General features: G+C 40.8%; 1 protein-coding gene across 1 annotated transcript in view; it reads right to left on the bottom strand.

Moving 5' to 3' along the window:
* The window catches only part of EFHB (EF-hand domain family member B), a 28,397-nt gene extending 10,632 nt beyond the window's left edge, over positions 1–17,765 (bottom strand). Inside the window, exons 1-7 of the mRNA XM_054990813.1 lie at positions 17,640–17,765; positions 15,765–15,827; positions 5,580–5,723; positions 4,429–4,609; positions 3,029–3,139; positions 2,101–2,230; positions 480–563 (exon numbers count right to left, since the gene is read on the bottom strand). Coding sequence (XP_054846788.1) covers positions 480–563; positions 2,101–2,230; positions 3,029–3,139; positions 4,429–4,609; positions 5,580–5,723; positions 15,765–15,827; positions 17,640–17,732 — 806 coding nt within the window. The 5' untranslated portion in view covers positions 17,733–17,765. The remainder of the gene's footprint in view (positions 1–479; positions 564–2,100; positions 2,231–3,028; positions 3,140–4,428; positions 4,610–5,579; positions 5,724–15,764; positions 15,828–17,639) is intronic.
* Positions 17,766–22,063: the final 4,298 nt, after the last annotated feature.

Genomic DNA, 22,063 nt, shown 5'->3' with positions numbered 1-22,063 from the left:
AAATTTGGATATTCTGGTACTTTGCCATTAACATCCCTCCCCACATTCCTATACCACCAAGTCCACAACTAGTGTTCAGCTGCTAGTAGTCTCAGTACAGAGGCAGAATGTCTTCACAGGGAAAGCTTCTACATTACGTTGAGCGCACGGTAATTGGGGTGATAATAGGAAGCAGCTGGTACAGATCACTGTGTGGATTGCTGTGGCAATGCTTCACATATCTTGGCCTATTACGATCATCTCAGCCTCTTGCAGCCTGTGAGAATGTCCTAAAATTGTAACCAAGGGGATGAGAGGCAATGTGGCTTACTACACAATGGCAGATGCTACCAGTCTAAACCTGTTCAGTTAGTTGCTGCTCCCTTGCCAAGAAGCCATAGGACAGGAATAAAAACCATGTCACAGCCCACCAGCCCATTTCTAATGGATTTTAACAACAGAGTCATTTTCAACAAGAAGACCCCTCTTGATTCACTTACGGATCAAGGACTTTTCCAAGTTGAGGTTGAAATTTTTCTTTGAAATCATCACTTATTTTGGACACTATTTTTGCCGATTTCTTCCTGAAGAATTAATAAAACTGCAACTGTAACATACTTTTTTTTTGCTTTCACACTCAGTTTTAATGACCAAGGAGTGCTCTTCAATGGAGCACAATTTAACTTGAAAGGGGAAATGCTTGGTAAGCAATTTCTATTGTACAACTTGCAGCAAGGCAGTGTTTGGAGGACAAAATGCACCTTTTAGTTCAAAGAATTGTAACACACCATTATGCAGTTCATTAATCAAACCAGAAGGTTATTATCTAAGAAACCCTTTTGAAGGAAAACTACACATAAAATCTGCCTCTCTAAAGCAACCTACAATGTGATAGCACAATATATTGCAAGGCGTATAACAATCTTCGCAAATCTCTTCCTCTTTTTTCAACTTTGCCCCTTACCCGTAGCCAAAGGATATGCACTCTGAGGGGTTTCTTTTCAGATAGACATCCTAAGATCACATTTCAGGTGGACAGATTTGGTTGGATTGCTTCAAGGATCAGGAAATCCTTAGTGTCTAAGTGAATGATTTTATTGTACCACTGAGAATTTTAAAATTTATACTATTGTATCATGAATGATTTTACCCAGGTATTGTGAATGGTTTTATTGTTGTTTTATTTTCTTCTGTGGTACCTTTTATTGGTGTTTTTGTAAAATGCTGGTCACTGACTGGAAAATAAACTACTACTACTAGCACAATATATGTTGTCACTGTCTTAAAAAAAATCAGATCAATAGATTATTTTAAAATTATTTAGTTCAAAGTGTGTGTCCAAAGAGTCATTCTAAATCCCTTAAGGAGTGGGAGAAATTATTTAAAATAGCAATGACTGGTACCCTCTGGAGGCCAGCCCTAGTAGAGCAAAGTTGCAATCCTATGCACATTTAAGCATAATTGAACACTGGGACATACTTCTTGGTAGACTTGCATAGGATTGTAACTAGACTCACCATTATATTTCATAACCAAAATGAGTTCCAGTTCAGTTAAGCTCCTCAACTGGAACCTCTCAATGTAATATTATGTGCTCAGCTTCACTCTTTGACACTGGGCTTCTATAACACACTGCCAATCTAAACATTGTAATTTCTTCCTAGATACGTTAAACAAATGTAGTCAGTAAAGGAAATTTTAAACATGACAAGCCTGTCCAACATTGTGAATTTAAAATATGGGGCCTTGTGGATTGTTAGAAGATCTGGGGCTTGAATTGAAGTTAGGTGGTTAAGAGTGGCCAACCATCATACATATTTAACATGTTCATTTCCCAAACTTTCCAGGGATGAAAGCTTAGAAGGACAACTATATAGACAACATGCAAAAACTTGATGCCATATGTGTTGTCATCTTAGAAGTCCCACATGTGTGAAGGGAATGTATGTATAGGCCATTTTTCTAAACATGGTGACCTCTATGTTTTATGAGGTGCCATCATCTTGTCTGTCCTGAAAAACATGAAGAAATAATAAGCTCAGACTACTGAAGAGCCATCTGAAAGGAACAAATGAGCTGAAAACCAAGCCCCACCATCCTCTGTTACCTGTCACAACTTACATCTGTGTCTCATGGAGCCAGCGTAAAGTCCTAGCTACATTTCGTCCATCATTAAAATGTGGTGTTTCTTTACCATAAAGATTAAATCTATGGAATGTAGATGGGTCATATTTTCTATTCATTGGCTCCCCTGTGGAGATAAGGATCATCATTTCTATGTGCCACATGCATACTGAAAACAAGCAAAAATAAAGATCTGAATTCTGCGCACAAGTCCCAAGCCATCATTAGGCAATCCCCAAATACCAGAGTAAATTTCCTCGGTAGGCACCAGTATAGGATTGGGTCTAGAAAAGCACAAGCAGAAACATAAACAGACCATGCAGTTCCACATACGCATAGCATTGCCAGCCTCCAAGTGGGACCTTGAGTTTTCCGGAAATTATAATTAATCTCCAGACTATAGAGATCATTTCCTCTGGAGGAAACAACAATTTCAAAGTGTATGGACTTACACCCCTGTTGAGCTCCTTCCCCAAACTGCCCAGGCCCTACCCCCAAATTTCTAGGAAATTCCCAAGCCAGAGTTGCCTACTCTGCTTGGAAATTGTGCAACACCCAGTGCTTTCCTCCATATATATTATAGTGCCCAGAAATTAATTGCCCAAGATCTTGTACAAGCAGAAATGCAAGTGAGGATATAATAAATCTGAATTAGTGCAAGCAACAACCACGGTGTTTCTACTTGTGCAAGAGCCCTAAAGCAAGCAGAAATTTTGCACTTGATCCAACTCATCATTTCCCTAATATATTATAGTGATGTCAACAGAACAGAGTTATTCAAAATACAATGGCTTTTTAAAAAATGGCAGTCTGCTTCGTATTATACGCTGTAGCAGGATGGGTAACCATATGCAAACCATAAAGAATTAAATTTAACCATTGTTGATGTCTAGAATTTTTTTCAATAACACTTTACCTTACTCACCAACAAAATAATCATTGTGAGATGCAACATACAACTCATGCCCTTCAAGTGCTTCTTTATTGATTTCTTCAAATGTCTTTGGTGGATTTATAACTTCTCCACCAGGACCCTCTGCAAGTAATCCAAAGCAAGTAATTAAATAATCCAATCTCAATAATTTATGAGAAAATATCTCAGGGCTCATTTTCACAGCTAGAACAGTTCTCGTAACACATCACAGGAACAAACACCTTGTCTCAATAGTGAAACCAGTAGCAAAGGTCTCCTGATAACTACAGGTGGGCATACTTTGTACTTTAAGCAGTTATACTGAGGATTGCAAGGGACTCAACAGTGTATCTAAGCCATTCATGCAATCATCTCTAGCTCTGTTCCAACTGTCACTTCCTGAAGACTGAACATGTGTGTGTGGCGGGGGGGGGGCACTTAGTGATCATGCTTGCTTTCCCTGCTCCAACTTCTTTTCAATTGTTTGAAGGTTTGAAAACAACTCTGCACACATCTAACTATATTTGTGTAGGGCTGCTTCCACACATGTTGGATAATGCACTTTCAATGCTCTTTAGTGATAATTTGGAACTGGGTTTTCATGTGTGAAACAAAAAATCCACTTCCAAAGGATTGCTAAAGTGCATTGAAAGTGCATTATTCAATGTGTGTGTAAACAGCCTAGGTCATATGCATGATTTAGTAGTCTGTACCTGGATCTTCTGCAGAATCTACAGGGTTGGGGGTCCACATTCAAGGATTTTGAAGTCTGACTATGGTTAATCTGTATATCCTATCATTAGGATAGCATTAGGGTTCTGCAGCTTCGCACCAGGTGTAATTTTTAAAATCTACTATTACAAAAATCATAAAATGGGCCGAATGCTCTACATCATGGTTATGTGTTCTGAGAGCCCCTCTTCCTAGAATGCCTTCTTCTAGGTCTCATCAATGAGACAGCTGTCCTGCAAACATCCTAATGTTTACTAGAAGTAAACATTAAAATCATTGTCCTGGCTGATTTTCTTCCTTTTTCTCCCGGGTATTTTTGGAAGGGGGAAGAGTATCCACTATGATAATGTAGGGGCAAAGCCAAGAAGCTGTTCCTATATGTAGATGACAGAGGAGAAGGCATTTTTGCATATATTTAAATTCTGTTGAACTCTGCTCATACTGTTTTATTAATTCTGTGAATCTTGTATACTTTAACTAAGGCAATATCATTTTAGATAGTTCCGATTGATGCTGTCTTAGCTGATTGCTTTATGGTAAATTAGTACTGGTAAATACTGGTTTTAGTACCATAGCATTTTGAAGACCAGTATGTGATTTAACAAATTCCCCAATAAATCATAATTCTTCTACATGCAGTGAGAGAGTGAACTATGGTGTTGTGCTACCACTTCTGTTACCTCTCATGGTTGTTATTCCAAATGTAGTGTTTGTCACATCTAGTCCTTTAGGTAATCTTGATGTCAGATCATGACACTTCCCAAGGGGTGCCTCACGATTGCTCAGATAAATAGATTCTTTCTTCTGTTTCAGTTTTTGTTGAAAGTACGTTTTGGGAGGTGGATTTGCCAGTAAGGCTGCCTGAAGACATTTCACATAATATGAGATATAAATATTTTACGCTTTCAAAAGGAAACCTACAGCACAAATCCTATTTGTTTTTTGAAACACTAGCACTAACTAGATTAATCAACACAACTAAACTATACCTTTTATGTAATGTTTCACTATCATAACATTCTGAACAGTGTACATATTCATCGCTTAATTGTTATTTCTGAATATTCATTATTCAGGGAAAGTATCAGATATCAATGTAAGTCTAGTTCAACTGGTGAAAATGCAATAACCAAAATTTCAATAGAGAAACTAACTGCAATTATCTCTGGAAAACATAATCTATCTTAAATAATTTAACCTTTTTTATTTGGGGAAAAAACACTAAAAACAAACAACAAAAATAACTGACATCCTCCTTTACATCCTATATTTTAAAGAAAATTGATTGAGGCTGCAAGGCTCTTTCCTGGGGATCAGCCCCATTGAATAAATGTATTTTACTTCCGAGCAGATCTGCTTAGGATTGCTCCATATGTGAATAAAGACAGGACAACGGACTGACAAAAATGTAATATCCAGAGACAGAGGTTGTGCTTCTTTTTATCCATTTCTGTAGGGAAGTCTGAAGATTGTGTCTGCAGGGGACAGGATGCAGGTAGCTGGCAAGCTAGGGGTAAGTGCAAGAGATAGGACAGGGCAAAAGGGGAATTGAAAGACCAGTTTGTTCCTCCTTTTCCCTGCACCTGTAGCCCTTGCTTGCCACAGATACTCAATGTAAGTCAGCCACCAAGGTCCACATAAAAGGTATCCGATTCCTTATGTGAATGGCCTGTATGTAGGAACTTGGGTCACTGGATAAATATAAATATCCGTCATAGTCTTATATAGGAATGGCATACTCTGTTTACCCCTTAATCAAGAGAATGTTTCCTATCCATACAAACAAATGGGAATGTTCTGCTGAAAAAAAGGAAATATTTAAAATGCCTACCTTTATCGAGGGAACAGTTTTTATACCATGTATCAAATGAGATGCAATAAAGGGGTCATTTGCTCGACCATAAAATACTCTTTCTCCACCAGGGGGTGGATTGCTGGTGTTTCGAAACTTTTTTACAACTGGTGGAGTATGTGGCTATAAGGCAATAGGAAAACAGTTTTAAAAGATATCCTGTACAGCAAACATCACTAACATTCATACATGGCTTTAGACTTCCACAAGTAAATAACAAATCTAGATTTCCCATTATATGAAAAATAATTCAGATCTGAGTCTGAAGGAGGGAAAGCTCTAAAATGTAATGAGAGTGTGCCTTCACAGAGAAATAATACACGTCATATTTATGTTTTCAAAATTTGGTTATATGTAATACTATCTGTGATGTGTGACTTGAACATTTGAGATTTGCTACACTGAAGCTTTTGGAAACTTCAGTAGGTTAAGAGGTAGGGTTGCCAACCGTGGGTTGGAAAATTCCTGGAGATTTGGGAGTTGCGCCTGGGGAGGGGGAGGACCTCAACAGGGCATGATGCTATAGAATCCACCCTCAAACGCAGTCATTTTCTCCAGGGGAATTAATGTCTGTCTTCTGGAGATCAGTTGTAATTCCAGCTCTCCAGGCCCCACCTGGAGATTGACAACCCTATTTCAGAGGTTCACTGAATAACTTCCAAATATCTGAAGAATGATTCACTAGAAACAATTTACTAGAAATGAAGGACCACCTCAAAACAAAAGAAATACAGAGACTAGCAATGGAGTCTTACTTGAATTACACAGCTCAGGGTCTGTAATTACAAATTCATGCTATTATAATTCCATACTATTATCCTTACTGTTCAGAAGTACAGAACTGTAATTAGAATTGCAAATGTGTCTTGGAAGGAACATGGGGTCTACCAAAAGAAAAAGGAGCCTGTGGCATCTTAAAGACTAACCGATTTACAGTATTATGTAGGGATGTGCGTTTCGGCATTCAGAATGCCGAAAGAATGCCGAAACAAAAGTGTTTCGGCTTCTTTCGGGGAATGCCGAAACGTTTCGGGGAATGCCGAAACGTTTCGGGTAGCCGAAAGAAAAAAGCCGAAACGTTTCGGGATTCTTTCGGCTTTCTTTCGGCTTTTCTATGGGAAAATGCCTCCGTCTTCCAGGACGCCTGGAGGAGGCATTTTCCCACCGAATAAGCCCAAAATTGGTGGGGACCTTCCTCTAACCCTTCTCTAACAACCACCCAAGTTTCAGACAGATTGGACTTTGGGGGGCCATGTTATGGCCCCCCAAAGCAGGTCCCCCCATCCTCCCATAAGAAAGCGAAGGAGCAGCATATTGTTAGCATGCTGCTGCTGATCTTTCTTCATTATTTCCTATGGGGAAAAAATGAAGAGGCAGGCTTCCTTTGCCAGGGGTGGCATTTTGCATGCAAAATGCCCCCCAGCCCTCAGGGGCCCTTCTCCCACCCCTCCTCCCACCCCCCACCAAGGCTCAGCCTGCTCCCACTTGGGGGGGGCCATTTCATGGCCTCCCCAAGTAGGTGCTCTAATCTCTACCACTGACAGCTGGGGGAGGCTTGTGTTGCCAGGGGTGGCATTTTGCATGCAAAATGCCCCCCAACCCTCTGGGGCCCTTCTCCCACCCCTCCTCCCACCCCCCACCAAGGCTCAGCCTGCTCCCACTTGGGGGGGGCATTTCATGGCCTCCCCAAGTAGGTGCTCTGCTCTCATCTCTACCACTGACAGCTGGGGGAGGCTTGTGTTGCCAGGGGTGGCATTTTGCATGCAAAATGCCCCCCAGCCCTCTGGGGCCCTTCTCCCACCCTTCCTCCCACCCCCCACCAAGGCTCAGACTGCTCCCACTTGGGGGGGCATTTCATGGCCTCCCCAAGTAGGTCCTCTCAGCCCCTAAAGTCCACCCCTTACAGCCCCACACAAACCCAATTCCCCCCCAGCTGCCACACACAGACCCAAATCCCCACATTAGCCCCTCACAGACCCAAATCCACCCCCACCTGCCCCACACCCATAACCCCAGGAACAGGCTGGCAAAGGCCAGCCCTCTCCCTTTGTTCCCTATGCTGGGAACTTCTAAACTCTCTTTCCCTGGGCAATTCTGCACAGCCCAGGGGTGCCACAATGGTGGGCACACTTCTGAGTGCCAGCTGGTCCCTGTGAAAGAGCACCTGAACCACAGACACCCTCCCTCAAATTCCCCCACCACCTACAGAGATGGCTGGCCAGCCAGCCCCATTGTTCCCTATGATGGGAACCAACTGCACAACAAAGAATAAAACAAGAATAACACAAAATAAAGTTTAAAAAAAATTATTTTCTCCCTTCCAAAGTACAAGGAGGCAAAGCATTATGACACATTACACCAGCAGTCCCCCACACAGAAAAATTAAAACAAAACTCATTTAACATCAGAGAATCACAAAACACGATTCCTGTCAAAAACACTTTATTTCTTGAACAGCTTTAGGTTACACAGCAGGGGGGAACACCAAAGGGCATGGCAGCACTATCTTACACAAAAATAACACAACTCACTTAACATCAGAGAATCACAAAGCACAATTCCTGTCAAAAACACTTTATTTCTTGAACAGCTTTAGGCTACACAGCAGGGGGGGAACACCAAAGGGCACGGAAGCAGTATCTTACACAAAAATAACACAACTCACTTCACATTAAAGAATCACCCCAAAAAATTGCTGTCAAAAGCACTTTATTTCTGTAACTGCTTTAGGTTACACAGTAGGAAGGCACCACAGAGCAGGAAAGCAGTGTACTACGCAAAAATAACACAACTCACTTCACATCAGAGAATCACACAAACACAATTGCTGTCAAAAACGGTGAAGTGGGTTGTATTATTTTTTGTAGTACATTGCTATCATGCCCTGTTGTGCCCTCCTACTGTGTAACCTAAAGCTGTTCAAGAAATAAAGTGTTTTTGCCAGGAATTGTGTTTTTGTGATTCTCTGATGTTAAGTGAGTTGTGTTATTTTTGTGTAAGATAGTGCTGCCATGCCCTTTGGTGTTCCCCCCTGCTGTGTAGCCTAAAGCTGTTCAAGAAATAAAGTGTTTTTGACAGGAATTGTGCTTTGTGATTCTCTGATGTTAAGTGAGTTGTGTTATTTTTGTGTAAGATAGTGCTGCCATGCCCTTTGGTGTTCCCCCCTGCTGTGTAACCTAAAGCTGTTCAAGAAATAAAGTGTTTTTGACAGGAATCATGCTTTGTGATTCTCTGATGTTAAGTGAGTTTTGTTTTAATTTTTCTGTGTGGGGGACTGCTGGTGTAATGTGTCATAATGCTTTGCCTTCTTGTACTTTGGAAGGGAGAAAATAATTTTTTTAAAACTTTATTTTGTGTTGTTCTTGTTTTATTCTTTGTTGTGCAGTTGGTTCCCATCATAGGGAACAATGGGGCTGGCTGGCCAGCCATCTCTGTAGGTGGTGGGGGAATTTGAGGGAGGGTGTCTGTGGTTCAGGTGCTCTTTCACAGGGACCAGCTGGCACTCAGAAGTGTGCCCACCATTGTGGCACCCCTGGGCTGTGCAGAATTGCCCAGGGAAAGAGAGTTTAGAAGTTCCCAGCATAGGGAACAAAGGGAGAGGGCTGGCCTTTGCCAGCCTGTTCCTGGGGTTATGGGTGTGGGGCAGGTGGGGGTGGATTTGGGTCTGTGAGGGGCTAATGTGGGGATTTGGGTCTGTGTGTGGCAGCTGGGGGGGAATTGGGTTTGTGTGGGGCTGTAAGGGGTGGACTTTAGGGGCTGAGAGGACCTACTTGGGGAGGCCATGAAATGCCCCCCCAAGTGGGAGCAGTCTGAGCCTTGGTGGGGGGTGGGAGGAAGGGTGGGAGAAGGGCCCCAGAGGGCTGGGGGGCATTTTGCATGCAAAATGCCACCCCTGGCAACACAAGCCTCCCCCAGCTGTCAGTGGTAGAGATGAGAGCAGAGCACCTACTTGGGGAGGCCATGAAATGCCCCCCCCAAGTGGGAGCAGGCTGAGCCTTGGTGGGGGGTGGGAGGAGGGGTGGGAGAAGGGCCCCAGAGGGTTGGGGGGCATTTTGCATGCAAAATGCCACCCCTGGCAACACAAGCCTCCCCCAGCTGTCAGTGGTAGAGATTAGAGCACCTACTTGGGGAGGCCATGAAATGGCCCCCCCAAGTGGGAGCAGGCTGAGCCTTGGTGGGGGGTGGGAGGAGGGGTGGGAGAAGGGCCCCTGAGGGCTGGGGGGCATTTTGCATGCAAAATGCCACCCCTGGCAAAGGAAGCCTGCCTCTTCATTTTTCCCCATAGGAAATAATGAAGAAAGATCAGCAGCAGCATGCTAACAATATGCTGCTCCTTTGCTTTCTTATGGGGAGGATGGGGGGACCTGCTTTGGGGGGCCATAACATGGCCCCCCAAAGTCCAATCTGTCTGAAACTTGGGTGGTTGTTAGAGAAGGGTTAGAGGAAGGTCCCCACCAATTTTGGGCTTATTTGGTGGGAAAATGCCTCCTCCAGGCGTCCTGAAAGACGGAGGCATTTTCCCAACAAAAAAACCCGAAAGAATCCCGAAAGAATGCCGAAATAATGCCGAATCCCGAATCCCGAAAGAGATTCTTGTTTCGGCTTTCGGCTAATGACGGTAGAGAATCTTGTTTCGGGTAATCCCGAAACAAGAAAGCCGAAAGTTTTTTCCTTGCACACCCCTAGTATTATGGCATAAGTTTCCATGGACTTACATACTACAGTACAGTAAGGTCTGCTCACAGAAGTGAGACAATCAGCAGAATGTGCAGGATTTTGTACAGACCAATTTTGTATGGACCAATCACCCCTAACCGTGAATTTGTTTGATGAAACACTAAATTTTACATGTAGAAAGAAATCCATGAGCTAAAGAACAAATAGTAGATTACAAGTTAAAGCCACCTCCTTCAAACAATTTTCTGTAGTTCACTGGTACATTTTTTTGAAAGGTTAAGACAAGGAACATAAGAATTCTCTGTTAGCAGTCAGACTTGCCCTCATACTATTAGAAGGCTTGTGAATATGGCTTTGCCACAAGCGCCTTCTTGAAATATGCTTTGAGCATTAAAAATATTGCCCAAGCAGGCAGAAACATTGGAAGCCATATCCCAGCCGGGAGATGGAATGTGCAAAACTTGGGGAATGATAGCGAGGCTAGCTCGCCCCCTCCCACACTCCAGATGCGCACTAAGGATCCTGATACAATAGGGCCTTCCCAAAGTTCCTGAATTAATCAACGCAACACACCCTATCAGTCTCCCCTTAAGCACTTTCCTATTCTTAGGTGATCCAGGAAACTGATAGTCTCACCCATCCACCTTGCGAGTCATTAATCGTAATTGATAACTCTAGTTCTGCCTGGGAAGACCTAATCAAATCTTCCTAGTTCATTGTCACACCCTGGAGACGGTTTGCCGGTTCATCGTCCCACCTCGGAGACAGTGCGCCAACTCTTTGTCTCGCCCCGGACACAACTTCTTAATCCTTTGTCTCACCCTGGAAACAACCACTCAAGTCTTTTGGGGCAGAAGGTGCAATCTTGCCTCTGGGTAGGATCCGCAGTATAAATTGGACTGCCCCCCCCCATCCTTGAACCTCTGTTCGAGTCCTTCTGCCTTGACATGCAGGTCGCTTAACACTCTCTCTCCTAGACGTCTGGATGGTAAATATCACCCAATCCCTTAAACTCTATCCAACTTTCACCACTGCTTTCTAGTTAGCTCTGAATAGGTGTTGTGTGTGTTTTGTGTCCTGTTGATCTTTGTTATTTTCAATAAAAATGCCCTTTTAAGTTGAAACATCTATCTGGTCATTGAAAGAGTTCTCTAGCTGGAACAATCCTCGTATACATTGGTGGAGATCCCTCAGTTACCCCTCTCACTGCCTTCTCCTTGCTGCTAATTCCCCCCAACTTGCAAGGAGACCTTCCCTTTGGGTAACATCCCCTTTCTGTTGGTATTCTTATTTATCATCACATCTGGAAATAACTATCAGAGCCTTCCCAGATGATTTAGAGTCTGTGTGGTTAGCATGTTGGTCTAGGACCTGGAAGACCCAGGTTCAAGTCCTCATTCTGCTATGAAGTTCATGGGATGACTTTGGCCAGCCTAATGTATCTCACTGGGTTGTTCTGAGGAGTAAACGGGGAAAAAATTGAATCATGTTTGGTTTCCTAAACTCCTCAGAGGAAAGTCAGGACAAAATGTGACCGATTTTAAGAACAGGAATTTCTGTTGATTCATACTAATACCAACTGAAAGAAAGGCTATTTACACAGTACGTGGATCTGTAGAGGTGAGAAAATTAGGACTCTCTTGGAAGTGGTCAGACATCTCTTCCGTGTTCTCTTTTCCTCAGTGTTCTGAGGCTATCAATTTTTTTATGTAAAATATGTTTATACTTCACTTTTAGTTTTTAAAATTCCATCAATTCAAAGCAAAACAACAAATAACTGAGAAACAGGAACAGAGAATCATCATTAAAACAAGCATATCATATTAAAATTGCATGTACACTATAAAAATGAAGTATAGAACTGTGAACAAACCAAGAACAGAAATAAAACACCCTAAAATATAGTAACAAAAAACCAAAAACGTATTTTTAATTCAACATTTAAAACAAAAAAGCCCCCTAAGCTAAGAAAACAGAAGAAAAAATAAACACCACCAGCAGTCAACATAAAAACCCAGGAAAATAAAAATGTTCTCATTTAGTGCTTAAAACTATAGAAGTTTGGTTTCAGGCAAACAGCTGTAGAAAGAGTATTTCTTTTTTTTTAATATAATTTTTATTGGATGGGTTAACATACAATTAAGATTATAACAGTTACATTTTCCTTCGTTTCCCGTGGTTATATGCTTCCCACCCCCTCCCCTCCCCCTTTTCTACACTGACTTCCAACAGCACTCCAACCCCCCATTTTCTAGTCTTATTTCTAAATCCTAGTTGTCACTTTTTTGTTACTGGTAAAGATCTAAACTTATCTTATTTAATAACTTTCAAAAGACCATAATTGTCCTTTAACATCCCATTTTTTCTCTAAATATTTTCTCAACTTCCCCCAGTCCTCAAAGTATCCCTTTGGATCTTGATCCCTCAGTTTTCTTGTTAATTTGTCCATTTCCGCCATGTACAACAATTTTTGTGTCCATTCTTCAATTTCTGGTATTTCTTCTCTCTTCCAATATTGTGCATATAACGTTCTTGCCGCTGTTATCATATAATACAATAGTACTCTATCTTTTCTATTAACGTCCTCTAAATGCAGGGATAATAATAACATTTCTGGATTCTTAACAACATTATATTGGAGTACTGAAGACATCTCAGCACATATTTTAGACCAAAAGTCTCTAGCCTTGCCACAAGTCCACCACATATGAAATAGAGAACCTTCATGCTCCTTACATTTCCAACACTTGTTAGATAGCTGTTTGTTCGCAATGGCTAACTTCTTCGGTGTTAAATACCATCTATATATCATTTTATAGCCATTTTCTTTAATACTGGTACAAGTTGAAATTTTTAAAGTATTTTTCCACAATTGCTCCCAAGCTTCCATCATAATTTCATTATTACAATTTATCGCCCACTTTACCATTTGAACTTTCACTGTCTCATCTTCTGTATATCATTTTAATAACAATTTATACATTTTAGAAATTGCTTTGTTATTATCCCCCAGCAAAAGTTCTTCTAACTCTGAGTTTTTAGTTCTAAAGCCTGTCCTCCTTTGATCTGACTCGAATCAATCTTTGATCTGTCGGTATTGTAGCCAGCCATATTTGAATGGTAATTCCTCATTTAATCTAAGTTTTAACTCATTATTTTCTGTTTCTGTAAGCTCTTTAAAGGTAAGCCATTCTTTTCCCTTATACTCTAAGTTCGGATTGCTTACTTCAGCTGGAACAATCCATAGTGGTTTCTCTTGATCGATAAACTTTCTATATTTTAGCCAGGTTAGAAATAGATTCCTTCTCAAATAGTGGTGCTGGAACATTGTGTCCATTTTATGTTTATCGTAACACAAATATGCATGCCATCCAAAAAGCTTGTTATATCCTTCCAACGTTAACAATTTATGATTGGATAAAGACACCCATTCTTTTAGCCATACTAGCCATATTGCTTCATGGTATAATCGAAGATCAGGTAACTGCATTCCTCCTCTTTCCTTCGCATCACAGAGCACTTTCATTTTAACTCTGGGTTTCTTTCCTGCCCGCACAAATTCCGATATCTTCCTCTGCCATTTTTCAAATTGTTTTTTGTCTTTAATAATTGGTATCGTTTGCATCAGAAACATAATTCTAGGCAGCACATTCATTCAACTGTGGCAATCCGACCTAACCATGATAAATTTAATTTGTTCCATTTTATCATATCACTTTCGATTTGTGTCCAAAGCTTTTCATAATTATTCTTAAACAAGTCAATATTTTTAGCTGTCAGCTCTATTCCCAGATATTTGGTTTTGTGTACCACCTCACAGTCTGTTACTTCCCCCAATTCTTATTGCTTCTTCTTGGTCATATTTTTGGTTATTATTTTTGACTTTTTCTTATTTATGTAAAAACCTGCCAAGTCTCCAAATTCTTTAATCTCATCTAGTAATCCTGGCAGAATTTGTATTGGGTCTTCTACTATAAACATCACATCATCTGCAAAAGCTCTCAACTTGTATGAAGATCCCTTTATTTTAATTCCTTTTATATTTTCATCATCTCTAATCTGCCTTAACAATATTTCTAAGACCATAACAAACAGTAATGGTGATAGTGGACAGCCTTGTCTTGTTCCTTTTCTTATTTCAAATTTCTCTGTCAAGTCGTCATTGACACAGATTGTCGCTCTCTGTTTCTTATAAATTGACTTTACTGCTTCTATAAATTCTTTTCCTAAATCCATCTTCTCCATCGATGCAAACATAAAATCCCAATTCAAGTTGTCAAAGGCCTTCTCTGCATCCGCAAAGAAGAACTCAACTTCTTTATCTGGACGTTTATCAAAGTACTCAATGGCGTTTATGACCACCCTCAAGTTGTCCTTTAGTTGTCTATTAGGCAAAAATCCAGCCTGTTCTTCTCCTACAAAATCCATTAGCCATATTTTAAGTCTGTCTGCTAGTATTCTTGCAAATATTTTGGAGTCATTATTTATCAATGAAATTGGTCTATAGTTTTTAACATCGGTCAGTTCCTGGGCTTCCTTCGGTATCAAGGCAATACTTGCTTCATTCCACGTATCTGGAAGTCCTTTTCCTTGCAATATATCATTCATTACAATTTTTAATACTAGTACAAGGTCCTCCTTCATTACTTTATAGAATTTAGCTGTAATTCCATCCGGTCCTGGTGCTTTACCAATCTTTGCCACGTCTATAGCTTGTTTAATTTCTTCTTCTGTTATTGGAGCATTTAACCTGTCCTTCACATTCGTTGGTATAATTGGTAAATGTATCCTCTGTAGATATTGATCAATATTTTCCTGAGCTATTGCTTTCTTTTGAAATAATTTCGCATAATATTTGTAAAAAGCACGTTTGTTTGTTGATCTTTTAACTCTTTCCCTTCTTCAATTATCTTGTTGATTATTCTCTTTTCTCTTTCAATTGCCAGGCTAGAGAAAGGGTATTTCTAAGGTGAATTGACACAGCAGAGGAACCCAGTTTTTGACAGACTCTCATCTCAGAAAGCAGTGGATAGAGAGTAAGGGGTCTATAAGGGGTCTTAAATGGTCAAGTTCATATGGGAACAGGCAGCCTACTAGATACCCCACAATATTTTTGTGAGATATATTCTGAAAGAGCAATCTACATGATAAGCTATTTTAATAAAACAGATACACAGAGCCCCTTGGGATTTCCATAACAACTAAACAACTGGCAACTACTCTGTCAAAGACAAATACACAGGAAGCCACTGCTATTCTGGATCTACTACATACTAGAAAGTTCATCTTGCACATAACCCTAAACACATTTTCCTGCTGTATTTTTGTTTGTTCATATATGTGGATATTGCTAACATTTAGTAGAAAGCCTAAAATACAGAAAGAGGCAAATGCTGTGGCCATTTAGAGAGTAACTGCCTACAGCAGTTGGTATATAGGAAGAACTTTTGATGATCAATAAAAAAAACCATAAGAAATGGTACTTACTCGGGGTGAGATTTCTGTGAGACAGCTAGAAGCTGTTTCTCCAATTTGTACCAGTTTTCCAGCCTACAAAAAGCAAGCAGAGACCCTGTAGACTAGGACAAGAGACCACAGGACAAACTCTACTTATCTCACAAATTCTTTTGACAGGTTGGAATGACTTCTGTTTTGTATGTGCTTATGTACATTGATAATAAAAAAAATTTCTGAGTATTTAACATAAACATTCCTCCCTTCATAGATATCCAGAGCCTGTTATCATTCATTTACCTACTCTTTTTCTTTCTCTCCAGTCTCACAAACACTACGCCTTCTTGGGAGGTCAACTCTGGAGTGGGAAATTCCTGGAGATTTTATTATTTATTTTATTTATTATTTTAGATTTTTATTCCACCCTTCCTGCAAGCGGGCTCAGGGCAGATCACATCATTTAAAAGCCCCAATAAATATCACATTTCCATAAAAACAATTTACAACATTTAAATTCAATCAACATTACAGACAATTAATTAAAACAGATGGCAATATTAACCAATGTGGAAACAGGATGATGGACAACCTAATTGGGAGGGTTCAGATCGTTCATTTCCCTCCCTACCAGGCCAGCGGAGGCCTGGCCCAGCCTCAACCATATGCCTGGTGGAACATCTCTGTCTTACAGGCCCGGCGAAAGGATAACAAATCTGGCCGGGTCCTGCAGGCCGGAGCCAGGAACAAAAAGTCTCTGGCCCTGGTTGATGCTAGGCAGGTCTCCTTGGGGCCAAGGACCACCAACAGCTGTTTCTCTCTTGATTGGAGCATCCTCCAGGCAATATATAGGGAGATGGAGCTTGGGGAGGACAGGATTTGGAGACGGGAGGGAATAATGCCCTAAAGTACACCCTCCAAAGCAGCCATTTTCTCCAAGGGAACTGTTTTCTGTTGTCTGGAGATCAGTTGTACAGTCTAGGCTGTGAGAATAAAACAGATAAGGCCTTGTTCCCCTTAGAGAGCTCCTTAGAGAATTGTAGTAAACAATCACCACTAAATCATCATCATCATCATCTTTCATCTCCCTGACTCCTAGATTCTTGGATAAAATCCAAATCAGCGAGGGACCAAAAATTTCATCTCAAACATCTGGTGGACTGGGGAAAATAAGAGATAACAACAGTATCTTCATTCCTCATTATATACACACAACCCACTCATAATAAGGGAGCCAAGCTGCATCCATACATTGTTGGATACATGTAATTGCACCTGCACCTGGATTTTCCTGTTTGAACAAGTCAGTTCTGTTCCAAATGATTGCCATAGTGTAATAGTCAAACATGTGTGGATGCAGCCTCAGAGGACAGTTTTCCAGTCAGATTTGAGTCTTGCCCACTTTTAGCAACGTGTCTCCAAATCCTTCTCGGAGCCCTTCATATTTTCCCCATTCCGTAAGTACCCTTGTCATTCTGATTGATGATCCATGTCTAGGACTGCCAGCTGCGAGTTGTGAAATTCCTAGAGATTTTGAGCCTCAAAATCTACGGGCTCCACCCTCAAAATTTGAGGGTGGAGCCCGGAGAAGGTGGAGGGACCCCAGCAGGGTACAACGCTATAGAGTCCACCCTCCTAAGGGGCTATTCTCTCCAGGTGAACTGATCTCCGTCGTCCGGAGATCAGTTGTAATTCCGAGAGATCTCCAGCCTCCACCTGGAGGTTTGCAAGCTTATCCCTGCCCCTCCTTCCGTGGTCTTTTTCGGAATCAGAGAAGAGGGTTGAGTAGAAGAGATGAGTCCCATCCTTTCTACAGCAAGCATCAAAGGAGAAAGTAATGCAAGAAAGGGCGGGGGGGGGGGGAAGAGCAAGAGAGAGAGACTGGGAAAGGAGCAGGTTTCTAAGACTCACTGTAGGGAGCTCTGGAAATCTGTCGATAAACCTCCCTTGATACACGGGCCCAACGGCCCCGCCCAGCCCCTTGACTGGGTTCCCCCCAACCATCCCGACGACAGAAGGGAACCGGCTTGCGCCGAACCACCACCGGCTGCAACAGCCGCAGGGAACAGAATGTTTACCCGGGTAACTTAGCAACGGGGCGAGAAGGTCGCTCCAATGGCTTCCCTGTGGGAAACGCTGCCCAGCGCCTCTACTTCCGTGCTTATTATAGTCCCTTGCGATCGTATCGCCCTTACCTCCTAGAGTTTAATTTTCAAAAACAGAGGCGCTGTTGGCAAAGGCGGCTGCAGTCCTAAACACACTAGGAATTAAGGTAACCTAGAATTACCCTTGAGTGCAGTCCTAAACAGGTGTATGCTGAAGACTAACTTCTGTGTATACCTGTTTAGGATTGCACTACAAGGGTAATTCTAGGCCTCTGTGACCAAAAGTCAGCTCAGGCTGCATGTTGTGGTGATGGGAAACGCTCTCTGCACATGGTCCGTCTGACAGTGTCCTTGTCTTTGCTGTTTTGTTCCACAAGTTCCAAAGCTGCACCACAGCTGAAAACAAATTCTCGAGAGTTGACATATTTTAACTAAAATGTTGGAGTATAAATGAAGTAACATTTTAAAAGGGGGGACAAAATGCACACTTTCACTACTCAAAATTAAGTGAAGAGTGTGTATGTAAGACAAATCTCAAGTAATAGCTAGACACGTATTTTCACACATGCATATATGAAAGAACAACTTGTAAATACAGATTTATCTCCACGCCCTCCATCATTGTGAAAAATCTCTAGCTTGTGTTTGTTTTAAAATATATAAAACATGAATACAACAATAAAGGTTCTTGTTTACTTTCATGAGGCATACTGTGAAATGTTTAACTTTAGTGTTATACTTTAGTGTTATACTGTTTTCAGGAATGATCCTAATACAGAAAAAGGAAATGCAAATATTTTTTTCATATTCCTTCATAAAATATACGACCTAAGAAAACTTAGTCAAGTACCATCTGATTTTATAAAGTATATTTCTCTTGATAACTTGAGATAGAAAACCATATGACATGCCCCAGACAGCTTGCTATATCCCAGAAAATTAATTTCTGTTATTATGATGGAGATAGGTCTGAATCTTTCACATCTCTCAGTGCAGAACCATTTATTTTCATTCTTTCCACTAGATGGCCTCAGTTCTTGACTATGGTAAAGTTCAAGTGGAAAGATGCATATGTGTGGCTTGGGAGCTCATGTAGCTCTTTGACATATCACCTGTGGCTTTTCTGAGCACTGTTTCCCATTATGGTTCCTGAAACATGGGGCAGGGTAAGTGGGCAAGGCCTGGTGGGCTAGTAGTTGACTGGTTTACACCTTGAAACAGCTGTAACAGAAGAACAGGCAAGCTGCAAGCCTCCCTGAGCCACAGGACTCACACCAGGGTTGGAAGTAAATGTGGCTCTTTTGGTGGATGGTAACTGCAAATGTGGCTCTCCACTAGCTGCAAAGTACCACTACACTAGTCAGACTAAATTTACAGGTGCTCCTTAAAGTACTTTTTGGACCTCCTCTCACTGCACAGGAGAAAGACAGTTCTAAATTAGTACTCTCAGGTTTCTGATACACATTAAACAGGAAATTTTAAACATACTAATATTGCATATAGCTCACGAAGGCTGAAGTGTCATTGTAAATCAGCATTCTAGTAGAACGCACTAGAATTAGTCAAATGGTGTCAATCTCATATATTACTGTAGAAATTATAATTTTCAGCCCAGTCTATAGTCAATAAAATAATAAATACTAGGAAATTCCACTGATCATTGAATTTTAAGATAGTTCTTCTGTCTACTTTCCCCCCAAAACTATATCACCTCACTAACCTCTCTTATGTTCCTTCCATTCCACACATTTAGCCACACACTCAGAGAGCCAGTGTGGTGTAGTAGGTAGAGTGTCAGACTAAGATCAAATCCCCACTCTGTGATGGAAATTTTCAGGGTGATCTTGGGCAAGTCACTCTTTGAGCCTAACCTACTTCACAGAGTTGTTGTGGTGAAGATAAAATGAAGGAGGGGAGAATGATGCCAGTCACTTTGAGTCCCCATTGGGAAGAAAAGCAGTGTATAAATATCTAAATAAATAATCGGCAAGTTTTGCCCACCTCCCATTTCCATCTCTACTCCTACAAATGTAGTTCCTCCCTATACATAAAGAACTGTCCTTTTTGTCATGCCGTTTCCCTTTAATAATTCATATTTTTATATAGCTCTTTCAGTGATCAAAGCACTTCACATTGTACAATCCTCACAAAAGCCTGGAAGGTATGCCAGCATTATTATTTGCTTATTGCAGATGGGAGACTGAGAGGCTGGCCTAAAGCCATCTATTGAGGGGTTTTTTGTATTGGTAAGATTGGCACCATGATCTCTCCTGATCACAGTTCATTCTCTTGGTCACTACACTGCACCAGCTCACAAGCTCAACTTTAAGCAAGTACTTTAGCATCATTTTCCTCGGACAATTCAGGTCACCTTTTATTTCTACCATTGCCATGTGTCTGTTCTATACCCCCAAACCCATATGTTGCTCCCAACCTTTCCATTGTCAATTTAGTTTGTAAATCCTCTGTGTAGAGGCCATGTCAGTTCTGTGTCCTGTTCAACATGGATTCTGTAGATGTCCTGTGTCCTGTAGTACTCTAAAGGTACTAAATAAATAAATGTTACATAATAGAAAGACAGGAAACATTTGTGAACAATGTCAGATAACTTGGGTTGTGACTGAACCGTGATTCAGTTAGTTTTCTTCATGTGCTGAGATTTCTGGTTCATCCTGTTGTCCTCCAAATTGTTTCCATTAATATTTAAGTGCTTAGGAATGTCGGTACAGTGTCAAGCAGGTCACTCCTGTTTTCCTTAGGGCCTTACTCCCACAACTGTTCACAGTTTTTAGCCCATTGTTCAGGTCATTATCTCCTGCACTTAACAGCTTTTCCTCCCCTCCCCCCATATATCTTTGAACAAAGATAAATGTATTTACATTTGCTTCGGTGCCAAATGGTATAAAGTCACCTTTCACAAATGGTATAAAGTCACCTTTCCTCTGAAAAGATTAGGGTTGCCAGACTCCAGGTAGTGGCTGGAGATCTCCTGGAATTACAACTGGTCTCCAGGCCACAGATATCAGTTCACCAGGAGAAAGTGGCTACCTTGGGGGGTGGACTCTATGGAATTATGCCATGCCAAGGTCCTGTCCCTCCCCAAACCTCACTTCCTCCAGGTTTCACTCCCCAGATCTCCGGGAATTTCACAACTTGGAGCTGGCAACCCTAGAAAAGATTCTTATATAAATTGCATACACTGAACGTTAAATGCTGTAAATCTGAAGTGGATCTTATTATAACAAATGAAACAAAGTTTCATTTCTGAAGTAATGAGAGATAAGAAGAACTGTTCAAAAACAGGGAAGGATAGTCAGTCAGCTTTATAAGTCAAAGCAAAACAGTGTTGCCCTTGAGAATGCAGGAATAACTATATAGCTAAGAGTCATTAGATTTGGAATGCTTTGACACCATATGGTACTAGGTTGCCAACAGGTCTGGAGAAAAATGTCCCGTCTCTTTAACAGAGGTAGAGGCTTAATGTGAAGAAACAGGAAGTTGACATTTTTCAAGGCAGGGCATAATATTACCTGATAAATAATGACCCATTATGCTTTAATTAAAGGGATGGGACTTTTTTTTTCTCCAGGAAGTTGGCTACCATACTATGGTAATTCAACAAGGAAATAATCCACTGGAAGCAATTACCAATAGGGAAAATTTATCTATTTAAGGGAAAATTTATCTATTTAAAATGCCAGAGCTTAATGTTCATATTACTAAAAACTCAATTCATAAATATCTAATATAGTTATAAATACAACAATGTTCTAATATCAACATTCCATGTCCTAATAGGCTAATGCTCTTTTTCTTTTTGTCTTTAACAAGGCCAGGTTGCCAGATGACAATGGGTCACATTCAGGTAAGTCCAGTAGAAAGATTTAAACCCAATCCATTAATTGAATGTTTTTTCTATTGCAGGTTCATATGTGGACAGATTATCCATTTGGAGAGATTGGTATGACACCCTGAAGAATCCTCCATATGTTGATATTAGATTGTTGTTGTATTTATAACTGTATTAGATATTTATGAATTGACTTTTAGTAATTACCACTTATATGAACATTGAGCAATGGCACTTTAAATAGATACATTTTCACTATTGGTGATTGCTTCTGGTGGATTATGTCCTTGTTGAGTTGCCCTGTTGTTACCGGAATAGCCTTATTGGTTTTTACCATACTATGGTACCAATATTCTATTTTCTGATTTTCTATGCTGTTT

Source organism: Eublepharis macularius, chromosome 11 (genome assembly GCF_028583425.1).
Source record: "Eublepharis macularius isolate TG4126 chromosome 11, MPM_Emac_v1.0, whole genome shotgun sequence".
Lineage (NCBI taxonomy): Eukaryota > Metazoa > Chordata > Lepidosauria > Squamata > Eublepharidae > Eublepharis > Eublepharis macularius.
This window is presented reverse-complemented; position numbering and strand designations above follow the sequence as displayed.